The sequence below is a fragment of the Poromitra crassiceps genome (genome assembly GCF_964638095.1).
Source record: "Poromitra crassiceps genome assembly, chromosome: 11".
Lineage (NCBI taxonomy): Eukaryota > Metazoa > Chordata > Actinopteri > Beryciformes > Melamphaidae > Poromitra > Poromitra crassiceps.
This window is the reverse complement of record NC_139643.1, coordinates 18312662-18327644: the sequence shown is the minus strand read 5'-3', so window position 1 is coordinate 18327644 and position 14983 is coordinate 18312662. Positions and strand designations below refer to the sequence as shown.

Below are 14983 nucleotides of genomic sequence, written 5' to 3'. Positions count from 1 at the left end.
AACTTGCAATCATGTCGGTGGGGGGACATTTTATTGTCCCTCCATTTCAAAACTCATTCCGGTGAGCCTGCAGAAGGCTTTGCTAGATGAGGGACAAGCACATTAAATGAGGAAATGGCATTTCCTCATTCCTCACAACAATGAGTTGACGGCGCTAGACGAGTGACATTTTCGAGGAGCTGCACGCCCCCTACGCCCAGCTGCGCCGATAGGACGCCCAGCTGCGGCGACCCCCTCGGCGCAGTCAGCGCCGTCGATTTCGCACACACACACACACACACACACAGTGTAGCTTGCCATACCTTGGCTTTGGCTGAAATGACGCCACTGCTTGAACCCCTAATAAACCAGTACAAAAACAATAGGGTTCCAGCCCCGCCCCTTCTGGGGTGAACCCCTAATTATCAAACAAAGCCTACAAAATTCAAAGAGCCAATAGGAGGGACCAGCCTAGCAACATTTTGGGAAACAAACCGTGTCACTGGTAGGGCTTTCACACCGGCAGGGCTCCGTGCCGGTTCCGGTTCCAGAACCCTAATCTGAACTGGCCGGCGCGTTCAGACCGAAAAAATAATTGGTTCAGAACCTGAAAAGTTGGTTCTCAGCGGAACCAAAAAATTGTTGGTTTTCCTTGGGAACCGTGACATCATCAGTGGGCGTGTCTCATTCTAGGCTGTGAAAACGAGCAGGAAGGAGAAGAAGGCAGTGACAACACAGAGAAAAATAATTTGCAGTGGTCTGCTGAGGAAACCAAATGTTTAGTGGCGATTTGGGCATCTACCGAATCTCAAGAAAAGCTAGAAAGCAGTACAAGAAAGAGCAAGTCATATGCCGAACTTGCAGAAGAGAGGACCAAGGCTGGGTTCACTCGAACGCCAGACCAAATAATTATTAAACTTAAAAAAATAAAAAATAAACTGAAGAAGGACTACCGAATAATGTCCTCCCACTTTGGTTCCGCTTAAACTGGTGTGAACACGGGCTGGTTCGCCAGAAAGCACCAAGGTTCTGAGACTCCAGAACGGAGCCGGAGCCAGAACCAGAACCGTGTCTGTCTGAAAGGGCTACCAGGTGGCAACAGCAATGAGCCCAAGTGGCGCGCGCCCAAGTGGCGCGAGGCTTGTGTTTCTGACTCTACTCCTGCGACAGGTCACACAACTTTAACACGACATGCATATTATATTATACATCAAACTCTTGAGCTAATTCTGCTCTCACTCAGAATGTCAAAATATAAGCGATGTGATGTATAGTTTTTGAGATATTAACGTTTGTTTGGCACAACTCAAACTATTAACTGCCGCAGGGTTCCGCATTTCTGGGTGGCAAGTGACGTCACGGCTGATTGTCCTATTTCTAAGGATGTGTGAACCAGAATTGTGTTTTTTCCTCTCTCTCGGTATGAGATACATTTTTTAAACGGATAAAAACATGTTTTAAACTTCCCATTTGACAATTTAAAGTAAAATTATCAAACGAAATACAAATTTCAAAAGACGCCATAGCTGTGCATTTTTACTTTCACTTACGTGAAGAGGCATGAAAGTCTTAACTTACCGCCGTTTACAGTCAGCATTGTCCCAAACAGGACCAAATATGAGATGAAATCATGGATGAAATCCATGTTGAGCACAGAGCAGAGCAGCAGACTACATTCATGTTGTGAAAGTCGGTATTTTGCAGATCAGGTCCGTCTCTTTCCGCTTCTCTGCTGCCTCGACTTCGTGTGTGCCGTCATGTGTGCCGTCAGCAGCAATTTCTGAGCAGGAATTTCTGACTTCCGATCAGGATTTTTCAGAATAAACGCTGTCATGAAAAATCGATAAAATACACAAATTGAAGTGATGTCACACAAATTGAATAAATACAAATATATGTAAATATATGTATTTGAAAAAACTAATTTTACACCCTAGGGCCACAGAGTCAGAACAGAACATAAGCCCATTTTGAAATATTGTTCAAAAACTCAAATTTTAATGTGTTGGGGAAAATTCAGTGCAGTCATGTACATGCCTAACTAGTGGCTTTAACGCACATCCCCAACGCATTAACATTTGAATTTTTGAACAATATTTCAAAATGGGCTCATTTTACTGTTTGGTGTGGCCGTAGGCTGTAAAATGTGTTTTCTCAAATATCAACAAGAGTTTACACATATTTGGGTTAGCAACTAGTTAGGCATGATAGAGGGACTCTACCATTTCAAAAATGGGCTCATTTTACTGTTCTGTTGTAATGTGTGTGTCTGCCTCATTGATATGGGCAGACATTTCACAAGCCCATGAGCAGAAGTGGCTACTTTTCACATAACAACATCGTCCATCATTGTGCATATTAATGGGAACCCTTAGGCTACTTGATAATCTCTCCTATTGATGTCTTCCGAGAGGCAAATCAGGTGAGAGGCACGGTCACCTATTGACCAGCGTGAAGTGGTCAGCAGGAGTTTTCTGTACACAGTCTCCTTTGTATTTGTTCTGCTTGTCTATTTTCATTCAAACATTAAACTAGAGGTTCATCTTAGTGTTCTTATGTTCATTATGTTGGGTGTCATACGTACATTTCTAATTCAATTTGTATTGTAAAAAACAAACTTTATCATGCTTTTATTTTGAAGACAAAATCACTAACCCGGAAGTGAAATTCCTGCTGGCCGGAGAAAATTCCTGCTTACTTCACGCTCGTGACTTCGCCCCGCAGCACGTAATTACGACGCATTCAGGTGCTGCTCGTAAAACCGACCACTTGTGCTGCATCCTCTCACAGGTTTCAAAAGTTAAATTACAGACTAGGACTTTTTTGGTGCTGCTTGGAATTCCATGCATTAGCAATTTAACCACCAAAATAGAGACATGAAAATGTAAATATTTTTTATTGAGCAAAGTTACTGCTAATGGTAAAATAAACAATATACGGATACCAACTGTGTCTATTAAAGCAGCTTGTTAAAAATTGGTGAGTGTTGGTGTGAGTGTGATTAGTTATGTTGTTATTATTGTATGTTTTTAATTCCATATTGTTTCTTTTTTATGTCTTATAATTGGACACACCTTCACCAAGAAAGGAGGCACTATTGATTGAACAGTGAGTGAGATCACCCATGTGTAGTCTTTTATACTTTGTAGTGATTTTAGAACAACCTAGATAAACTAATTAGTACGTCCATTCATGGTTGAAGTAGGGCTCATTGTGAAATCAGCTCTTGAATAATTTAATCTCTGGGCTTTCATAACAGACAAGTTTACAAATGGAAAAGGATCACTTGAACGCACCGCACCGTTAACGCTGTTATTTTTTTCATGACCAAATTCAATGTATGATGATCAGCAGGCTTGGGCTAAATTGGCTAATCAGGACACAAAAAAGGTAACTCTAATCCCTTACAGTTACAGAAAAAAATATGTAATCAAGATTACAGTTACATTTAGTTTAAAAAAGAAGAAAAGGGGGGATTACTAGCAGGATTACAATTTAAAATAGCCTACATTTAGTGTAGGCTATATTCTATGTTGTTTATTTAAGTGGCTGGCTGTGCACTGTAAATATTGACTCTTATTGTCTACTTTATGTTTGATATCATAAATAAAAAACAACAACAAAACTCAGAGAGAAAAAAACACTTGAAAAACAAACTTGGCTAGAAACCAGATAATATCAGTGTGTGTTTTGGGCTTTTATTTTGAAGGTCTAGGCGTGAGTTTTGGGCTTTTATTTTGAAGGTTTTAACAGCCAGACCTAAAACCACCTAACAGCCTGATAAAGCCACGTAACGGCCAGACCTAAAACCACGTAACTGCCAGACGTAAAACCATGTACAGTAAAAGCCTGGACTAAAACCACCATAGTACTTTCCAGTGTTTCCAGTCTACAGCAACAGTCCTAAATTCTATTCTCTTCTGCTAAGGCAGGCAGCTGGTGCATGCTGTGTATAATCAGGAGCAGTAACTACTTCATTACAGCCAACAAAAACAAGAATAAGGACATCACTTTGTCTAATTTATGAACTCATAAAGCTTCTCAACAAAACACCTGACTACTTGTTTTACTATATTATTAGGGGTCCAAGCACGAAGTGCGTGGATCCCTATTGTATCTGTTCTGATTATTGTTGTTTTTCTTCTTCTCCGGTAAAACTGTATGTACAGCAGAAACTGTAATGCTCAGCGTAGCCAGACTGGGCACATAGATTGTAAATGTGCCTCACTACTCAGAAACAAAAAATTACCCATATCGGCCAGATGGTGGCGCTATAACAGACCATTTCGCGTTATGGTCCATATCTTCTGAACTGTGAGGCGTAGAATCAAAATTCCACTTCGGCTGTATTCCCTGGATCAATACGCATCTATCCATATAGGCCACGCCCATTTGCGTGTGCCTAGATTTTCCACCATTTTGAATTTTATCAAAAACCTACTTTTGCGAACTCCTCCTAGACCGTTTGGCCAAATCAAACGGGAATTTTTCTGGGACATCTATGGACTACCCCGACCTAAAGTTATTGAAGGATTTTGGATACGTGAAACCGTTTTGAAATGATAAATGTCTAAACTTTTGTGTATTTGCTTTTGTTCTTTTCCTACCCTAAAAGTGTGTGGATCTCAGAAACCATACACCCCCCATCACCCAAACTTTCCACACAGGTTCACGACATCACCCACTACTCAGAGTAAAAAAATTACACCAATCCACCAGACGGTGGCGCTATAACAGCCAATTTCACGTTTGTCGGTCAATAACTTCTGAACCACGAGCCGTAGAATCAAAATTCCACATCTACCGGTTTCCCTGGAGCATCGTGCATCTAACCTACTAGGCCACGCCCATTTCTGTCTGTTAGATTTTCCGCCATTTTGAATTGGATCAAAAACATACTTTTGCTAGCTCCTCCTAGACCGTTTGGCCAAATCACACAAAACTTTTTCTGGGTCATCTATAGACTACCCCGACCTAAAGTTATTAAAGGATTTTGGATACGTGAAACCGTTTTGAAATGATAAATCTCGAAACTTTTAATGAAACACACGCCAACACTAAATTGCCCACAACTCATTAACCGGTCAATTACAACTACTGCTGCTACTACTGCTACCACTCCCACTACTACCAACACTACTACTACTACTATTACTACTTCTGCTACTATTACTACTACTACTACTACTACTACTACTGGAAGTTGGAATGTAGCATTTTGGGTGGGGTTAATGTGTTTTGGGGTTCTGCATCTGCTGTAGCATAATACATAGTTGGTTTAGATGTCACACAGTAATGCCCGATCCACAAAGACTTGACACCCACATTTTAATAAAAACAAGTTTATGCCATAATAAGGTTACATCCGTGCCTTGTCATTCCTGTGGAAGGATGGTGTAGGGGTGAAGTAGCAGACACAAAAGCTGGAGGTCCTGGGTTCAAACCAGGGCCAGGTATCTGTTTTATTTTTTGAAAATGTAGAATAAAGTCTGGATATAATTATGTATAACGCTGCTGAATACACACTGTGTACATAGCAGAATAACTGAATATGCCTATTCATGGTAATGTCATATTTCGACGTCATCTTGACATTCCTGTGTAGATGTCTAAATGATCCCCAAATCGGCTGTGATTTGGCTTAGTCCTGGACGTCACTGAAAGATGATATCAGAACATCATCATGATGTAATTGTGTTTGCTGGGAGCCTTCTTTCAGATGAGACAGGAAAAACATTCCAATACATTATTGTGTCTTCACATGTGAAAGGTCCAAAAAGAGAATTCAATCTGAATTATCCTTGTCACTCATGTGCTCATTGTAACAGCACAACCCACACCAATTAGTTCAAACACCTCCATTCAGGGCATACTTTTAATGTAAAGTGGTGCATTATGTGTGTAATACAAAAATGTCCTTAATGGTAAATGGACTGCATGACAAGCTGCCATGCAGGGTGCTGGCTATAGTCACCAAAAGCAATTTCGGCTGTGGCTTAGGAGGTAGAGCGGGTTGTCCACTAATTAGAAGGTTGGTGGTTCATTCCCCGGCTCCTCCAGTCCGCACGTCGAAGTGTCCTTGGGCAAGACACTGAACCCCAAATTGCTCCCGATGGCTGTGCCAGCACCCTGCGTGGCAGCTGGCCGCCTTCGGTGTGTGAATGGGTGAATGTAGGCACATTGTAAAGCGCTATATAAATGCAGTCCATTTACCATTTACCATTTACTATTCTTAGTACTTCTGCTGCTACTACTGCTACCACTCCCACTACTACCAACACTATTACTACTACTGCTACTACTACTACTACTAGTACTGCTTGGAAACCGTCAGGTCACCGGATCTCAACCAAACTTTGTTTACTTGTGCACATACCAAGTCTGAATAAATGTGCACTATCTGACATATACCCCCCAAGTCACCGGAAGCTTGGACCCCGCATCGCCGCTTGCGGCTATATTTTTTATTATTATTGTCGTTAAATGTTTGTCTAATTTTTGCATGTTGGTATGTTTATAGCCCCCTCTCAAAGGCATCATCATGGTATTGTAGGCCTATAGCCTAGGCTACTACATCTACACATAGCATAATGTATACACATACTACACATTTTTCTAGATTACATACAATAGTACTACAGCATATCTTTGGACTGTGGGAGGAAATCCACGCAAACACGGGGAGAACATGTGAACTCCACACAGAAGGGAGCGGGGTGGAGATTCGAACCCACAACCTTGCTGTGAGGCGACAGTGCTAACCACTGAGCCACCGTGCAACCCCAGTATAATACCGTGCATTCTTTTTTTTTTCTATCTGACATCTTGTACTTAAAAAACAAACAAACAAAACATAAGAGCGCACTCGGTAACCTACCTCCATGGCGTGGTGTTACGTGAAGCCATTTGGAATGATTGGCTACCCCCATATGTCTCCTTTTGGCCAGTTGAAAGTTAAGCAGGTCTAAGTTGGCCCATGACCTACTTATCTACAAAGTTCAGAATCAGAATCAGAATCAGAATCACTTTTATTGCCACAGTATGAAAGTTACATACAAGGAATTTTTGTCTGTATGTAGCGTAACGGTCACATCAATATACAGAGATAAGAAGTAGGAAGATAACTAAAGACAATCACAAAGTTGCAAGTGCAATCAAATCGAGTAAATATATACAATATGTACATGAGTGGTGAAGTGTTCTGTGGATAATAAATATTAATTTACATGAGATTTACAGACTGAGTTAAATAGACGTTAAATAGAGAGCCGCAGGAACGAGTCCGGAAATCATCGATGCTAACACTCCTGGTTCTTCACTGTTTTCGCCTATGGGATTTTTGAATGGGTTTTTGGTGCGATGCTTCTAATAAGGTCTCTGGGCAACGCAAGCTTAATCAAACGCGAACCAGTGTTTAGTAATATCATCTTCACACATGAATTTACAGTCTGAGTTAAATAAGAGTTTACATTGAATGTACAATTTACAGGCTAAGTTAAAAAGGCATTAAATGTGCAGGGAATTTACATGAATTTACAGTCTCAGTTAAACAGGCATTAAATTAGATATGAGTTCCAGTTTTATGGGGGGGGGGGGGGTTCAGTTGAGTTTAGGAGGAGGTAGTGAGTTTGTGTGTGTGTGTGTGTGTGTGTGGGGGGGGGGGGTTGTTGGTGAGGTCCTTGGCGGAAGGGGTTTCCGGGCCTTGTTGATGAGGCTGATGGCGGTTGGGAAGAAGCTGGTTTCGTGATGTTATGTGAATCCATTTGGAAGTTAGGCACCTCTTACTGATTGGACACACCCATTGGACAAGCCCCTTTTGGCTAGTGGGCATGGAACGTTAATCAGTTCATCCTTGGCCCATGACCAAACTTTCTACAAACATGAGTCTATTTGGAAGTTAGGCCCTTTTTATGATTGAAGATACATCCCCTTGACACGCCCCCTTTTTAGACAGTGGGCGTGGAAAATTAATCAGTTCTGGTCACATGACCAACCTTTCTGCAAAGTTTAGTGCAAATCTGTTCACAACTTTTTGAGATATCCTGCAGACAAACAGACGGACAAATGGGCGAAAACATGACCTCCCACGGCGCCACTTTTTGACACAACAGTGGGCCTTTGGATATCATCATCATCATTATACAAATGGGAGCTATTAGGGCTCTGTCTGTCTGTCTGTTTCTCTGTCCCACTGTGATGTCATAAATCTGTGACATCATCAGTGATGTCATGAATCCCACTGTGACATCATCAGTGATCTCATAAATCCCAGTGCTGTCATAAATCCCACTGTGACATCATCAGTGATGTCATAAATCCCTCATAAATCCCACTGATAAATCCCACTGTGACATCATCAGTGATGTCATAAATCTGACATCATCAGTGATGCTGGTCTCATTGGCCCCACAGCAGCCGAGCTGCCGGCAAGCCCACGCAGTGGTCGAGCTGCGAATGCGAGCTGCATGGCCAGCTTGGCGAGCTGCAGGGCCAGCTCGGCGAGCTGCAGGACGGGCAAGGCCGCGCAGCAGGCGAGCCTAGGAATCGAGTGCGCGTAGCACGCGAGATCCCTAGTATATATATAGAAAATGTAAGAGAGCTATGGGACGAATCAGCGCGACGTCACTGCCACCCAAAAATGCGTAACCCTGCGTTAACTAGTATGAGTTGTGCCAAACAAACTTTAATATCTCAAAAACTATACATCACATTATATTACGCTTATATTTTGACATTCTGAGTGAGAGCAGAATTAGCTCAAGAGTTTGATGTATAATTATGCATGTCGTGTTAAAGTTGTGTGAACTGTCGCAGTTTTTAAATTGTAAACACGGTCAGCCGGCTAAAGTCAGACGCTCAAACTCGCGCTCACGCATAGGCTTCCATTGCCGTTGCCACCCAGTGACGCGGTTTGTTTACCAAAATGCTGCTCGGCTGATCCCTCGTATATCAGTATCTGAGTAAGTAGTGGTAGTAATAATATTAGTATTATAGCACTATTAGATAGCAGTAGCCTAATATGGCTCATTTCCACCACATTTTACTGCCCTGCACAGCTCGTCACCACTCGGCTCTACTCGTTTTGGCCCGATGGATGTTCTGCTTCGACCGCCGATCATCTGCCCCCGCCCACAGCTGGTCGTCATAGCGACCGCATATCTGTCCTCCGCCTATAGCCGAAGTAGGCTATAACATAACGTTACAATTAAATCCATCCACAGAACTTTTAAACTGTTTATGAAATACTGGTGCCTCTAAATGACCTACAGTGTACATGGGCAAATGTGACAATCGGCCAGGAGAATGGATATCACTTTGTAGTTAGTCAAACTCACATGCATGCGCTGCGCGGGGACGGCAGAGGCGCTACAGAGTGAAGCCTGTACCCCGGCGGCCTCTCACCAGGCAAGACTGCGGCTTCACCAAAGACCCGCCTGCGGCCTAGCGGAGCGCTGCACTCAACTACAAGGGCTTCCTGAGCAGCGGACTTTTTTCACTCTCAAAACAATTGAAACCACCGCCACGATTGTATTTCACCAGAGGCGAAGGCAGCAACACACAGCGACTAGCACAGCGACCGGGCGGGTAAGGAGAGGAAGACGATAAAACGGAAACTGGCTCGCCGGGTTGGCAAGAAACCGGAAGTTCGTCTAATCGCTTGTGCAACTAGCCTATTTCAGAGATTACACTATTCAATTCCAGTTCCCATCTTTTTTTGCTGCCCCAATCTTTATCCCTTAAATCATGTTGTAATGCTTTGTAGAATTTTGAAATTATTTATTTCCTAAGTTTTTCTTCCTCCCCTCTTATAGACCTTATTCACACGTGGCCATCTTGGATTACGTCATCGCACAGGGTGGCAACGCATCTGAGCCTGCGTTACAACCCATGTAAACAATGGAGCGGTAGTCCCAAAACCTGAGTTCTGTTCCACCAATTTCTTTTGATCAAATTGATAAATGGGCAGATGACAATGTCAACATCCCCAAAAGGATTCAAAAGAAGGGCTACAGTAACTGGATTGAAGGGTACATCCACGATATTCAAGGTAAATTAGGGTGCAACGTTACTGTGTACAAAGACTTGCTATCTGTGCAGTGCTTGCTCCACCGTCATATTAACTTCCCTTATCGTGATTTTTGCATGTTAATCATGAATCAATCTAACACGATTCATTTGTAATCTGACAACTTTAGTAGCGCTAACATTGCTGACATCGTCAGTTAGCTGTAAGTAGATATTGGCCACTTATAGGTGCTATGACGTTTCCATGCTAACATTGTTTTATTAAATCGATGAATGAGCGTTATTCTATCATTAGTAGCCTACTTTTCAGATAGGTTTAACGTTGAAGGATACGTTCATATCAAATTACATAGCCTGGAAGCAATTGCTTCCAGGCTATGTAATTTGATATGAACGTATCCTTCAACGTTACATAGCCTGGAAGCAATTGCTTCCAGGCTATGTAATTTGATATGAACGTATCCTTCAATGTTAAACCTATCTGAAAAGTAGGCTACTAATGATAGAATAACACTCATTCATCCATTTAATAAAACAATGTTAGCATGGAAACGTCATAGCACCTACAAGTGGCCAATATCTACTTACAGCTAACTGACGATGTCAGCAATGTTAGCGCTACTAAAGTTGTCAGATTACAAATGAATCGTGTTAGATTGATTCATGATTAACATGCAAAAATCACGATAAGTGAAGTTAATATGACGGCGGAGCAAGCACTGCACAGATAGCAAGTCTTTGTACACAGTAACGTTGCACCCTAATTTATCTTGAATATCGTGGATGTACCCTTCAATCCAGTTACTGTAGCCCTTCTTTTGAATCCTTTTGGGGATGTTGACGTTGTCATCTGCCCATTCATCAATTTGATCAAAAGAAATTGGTGGAACAGAACTCAGGTTTTGGGACTACCGCTCCATTGTTTACCCTGTGCGATGACGTAATCCAAGATGGCCGCGCTGTGAATAAGGTCTATAATGAGCTGTTCTATGTTTGATGGATCCCTTAATATGTTTTCCCATTCCTTGTTTTTCTGGAGATAATGTCTAACTTGTAAAAATGTATAATGGTCTTGGGCAGGTAGATTAAATTCCTCACTGAGTTGTTCAAATGATTTTAAAGGTAAAGGTCCACTGATTGTCACACAACTGAGTGTGCGAAATTTGTTCTCCGCATTTGACCCATCCCCTGGGGGAGCGGTGAGCGGCAGCAGTGCCGAGATCGGGAATCATATGGTGATCTAACCCCCCAATTCCAACCCTTTGATGCTGAGTGCCAAGCAGGGAGGCAAATGGGTCCCATTTTTATAGTCTTTGGTCTGACTCGGCCGGGGATCGAACTCACAACCTCCCAGTCTCAGGGCGGACACTCAAACCACAAGGCCACTGAGCTGGTGAGTTAATGTTTGCTCGTCAAATAGTTGGCCAATATACACCAGCCCCCTATCCATCCATTTCTTAAAGCCTGTATACAAACTGGCTGGGTGAAATTCTGGGTTTAATGCAATTTTAGTGGCTCTTGATATTGAGTTTGACATTCTTAACTTAGTCCTTATTTGGGTCCATATTTTCAAAGTGTTCTCTACCCATTCGTTTTTTATTCTTAGTTTTTTCCATTCTTTCTGGCTCATAAATGGTAGAGAGAGCCTACTGAAGTTTTAATGTAATTTCAGAAAGAGGCACTGTAATGTTCTCACTTACACATTTCCCTCTCTCCTTCAGGTGTTATGCATCTACCTGGGGGTGTAGGAGGCTTTGCTAATCCAATCACAGCTGGCCACATCCTTCCTATTCAGCCAATCAAAGCTTTAGCGGCAACCTTTAAGAGCTGTCCCCTTCTCATACTCTTATCTGGGTTTGGGGAAGGAGGAAGTAGTGTTGGCGGGAGAGTTGCTGAAAGTTTGAAAGTGTGGTTGTGCTTCACTGTTTTTTGGATCAAGTTTGACTGAATAACGACATTGACTGTGGTGCTGCCGATGTTGGGAGTTAGCGTTAGCTGCTAGCTGGCGGCTAGGCTAACGTTTAGCGATAGAACGGTTGTTTCAGGTTTAAAGGTCCCAATTCGTGCAGCTGTAACCTCTTAAAAACGTGTGTCTCTGGTCCATAAAACATGATTCTGGATTAATCTGTCGAAAATATAGCAAACCCGTTTGTTGTGACGGAGTTCTCACTCCCTCTTCTGGTCGCTTCACAAGAACGGCCTGTTTCTATAATATATTCAGAACTAACAGTTCCCATTGGCCGCTGAGGGAGAGCCCGCCCCAGGCTCCCAGCGGCCAATCAGATTAGCGTCTGTGGACCAGCACGCTAGGTTGCGAGTTATCGTTAACTAAACGGTACTACGCTAAAGAGGACATCTCAAAATGCCTACTTACCGAATGCACCTCTGCAGTTGCTGGATCACGTACAGTTGGCGTCGCTCCAGCTAGAAGTGTTAATTTTGTGGCTATAGACTAAATGGTGCAGGTAGCTTGTGTGAGAGAGACCCGCGCAGTATGCAGGAGGAAGCTAGTGACGTCCCGATTCCCCCAGATTCCCCTCTGGGCAAACGAAGCGTTTGGGGGTGTGGCTTGGAGGAGACTGCAGAGGGACGCTGGATAGGGACAAATCCAACTGTGGCAGTTCTGAGCGTGTGACCACTCATTACAGGGAGGGCTGACAGCAGTATATATGCATTTACAAGTAAAAACAGCTTTTGCACGGAATGGGACCTTTAAGTAGAAAGTCGATGGTAAGATGTCCGCAGATTGAGAGAGAAGGTAAAGGTAAAGGTAAAGTCCCACTGATTGTCACACAATGTGTGAAATTTGTTCTCCGCATTTGACCCATCCCCTGGGGGAGCGGTTATTGAGGAGAAGAGTTATTGAGTAGCGATGTGGATATCGCAGGCAGAAAAAAAGATGAAGATAGCAAAAGATAGGCGAGGAATTGGTAAAGTAAGTCGTATAGTAAACAGAGCTGAAAAACACCGGTATCACACAGCGTCCCAAATCAGTACTCAGTGTACACATGAGTCTCCCATCAGCCACTACCTTCACTTCCTACGGAAACAGGGAAAGTAGTCCCTGCTACTTCAGTAGTATTTTATATCATTTTGTGTAAAAATCTCCTACATGAAGCTGGATGATTTTGGTGTCTATGTTCTCACACTGACCAACAGGCCAAATTCTCCCAAAGTCTTTACACTGAAGAACACTGCTTTAAATTCTAATATAGGCACAGGTCAGCAGCAGCACTGCTTGTTTTCAGACGGCTCAGCTCAGCTTGGTGTTCTCAGCAGGCCCGGTTCTACGGGGGTGCAAAAGCACGCATTGCACCCTTATTTTAATTGTCTGCATGCTCAGTTGAAAAGAGTGGTTAAAAATAATAATAATAATAATAATAATAATAATAATAATAATAATAATAATAATAATAATAATAATAAATGCGGCAGCTGCACACTTACTGTTTAAACTTGAATTATAATTGCTGTTTTTCTTTGTTCTTTGATGTGAATTTATGGCTTTTTGGCACCTACATGTAACCTTTTAAGGTTGAGATAATTGTATTATCATTATGGTCCAAATATTTCAGTGAATCACTTGAAACACTTGAAATATTCTTGCTTGGGTGGTATCATTCTACTTGAAATTATGGTAAAATGCATTATTTTTAGTCAAAATTCGGCCGGGCATCTGCACCCCTTCCTATCTAGGATGCATCCCTAGTCATCTTGTTCTGGAACCGGCCCTGGTTCTCAGATGGAGATGATGTTATGTCATCAACATGTCACATATATTATAGGCCTACACTAAGTGTACAAACCTCAAACCTGCAACACATCAAATTACTGCTTAGTAATAGTATGATAAAACATAATGCTGATTAAACTGACACATAAAAAGTTGCTTATAGAAAATACCTTTCAGTTGTGAAACAATCTGCGTCGCACCGAAAAGTCAAAATGACAGCTTCAAGAAAGAAATCAATGAGGGGGTGGGAGGGAGAGAGAGAGAGAGAGAGAGAGAGAGAGAGAGAGAGAGAGAGAGAGAGAGGGAGAGAGAGAATGGGTGGGGGAGGGGGTGAATCTGGTTTGGTAATATTCTTGTCTCTTCAGTAAAAACACATTATTGGAGAGCAGTTTCAATTTTGATTTTAAATCAGTTGGCTTCTGTACAGAAAACACAGACATGATCTATATGTTTCAAATACACTTTTATTCCAGGTCAGTTAATAAACTGCATTAATACTGCATAGTCACGATATAGTACCCTGATATAGTGAAGCATTTTGAGCTGCACTCACTTGGAAAATGTTCTATAAAAGATAAAGTCTGATTTATGACCTGAGTAAACACTTTTCTAATGAGTTTGTGGTCTCAATCACTAGTTTCAAGTCTTCTTCAAAACAGAATGATGTTCATTTAGTCAAATGTGTGGCCTGCAGAAACCCTTCACATATCAATGCTACAGATTTGTTGGTCATGAACCAAAGAAGGTTGAAAATGAGTTTTGAACGGATTTGGGGATTTTCAGTGATTTGGTTACTTTTTTTTTTTTTTTGCAGGCCAGGCTAGGCCACTCACTGAACAGCAGGCCAGGCGCCGCCTACTGGTTTACTAGTGGTTTTATTACTTTATTCAGGTTTAAAGTGGGTGCATCTCATTGTAAAATTGGACTTGGCCCAAATTGGGCTTCAAACGGCCCAAATCTGGCTTTAAACGACCCAAATTGGGCTTCAAACGGCCCAAATCTGGCTTCAAACGGCCCAAATTGGGCTTCAAACGGCCCAAATTGAGCTTCAAACGGCCCAAATTTTTCGCCACCGCCCTTCGGACGCCGGCACGTCGCCCCGTATCGGCCTGGCCTGCTTGGTGTCTAATGCCCAGCCTGAATTATGATCCCAGTCCGCCCCTGCCAACACCCCCCCACCCCCACACACACAAACTCACTACCTCCTCCTAAACTCAGCTGAACTCCCCCCCCATAAAACTGTAA

General features: G+C 42.4%; 1 protein-coding gene across 1 annotated transcript in view; it reads right to left on the bottom strand.

Annotated features, from left to right (window-relative positions):
* The window catches only part of LOC310785524 (H-2 class I histocompatibility antigen, Q10 alpha chain-like), a 66821-nt gene extending 65108 nt beyond the window's left edge, over positions 1-1713 (bottom strand). Inside the window, exon 1 of the mRNA XM_083646643.1 lies at positions 1558-1713. Within this exon, the coding sequence (XP_083502769.1) occupies positions 1558-1624 (67 nt within the window). The 5' untranslated portion in view covers positions 1625-1713. The remainder of the gene's footprint in view (positions 1-1557) is intronic.
* Between the last annotated feature and the right edge of the window lie 13270 nt (positions 1714-14983).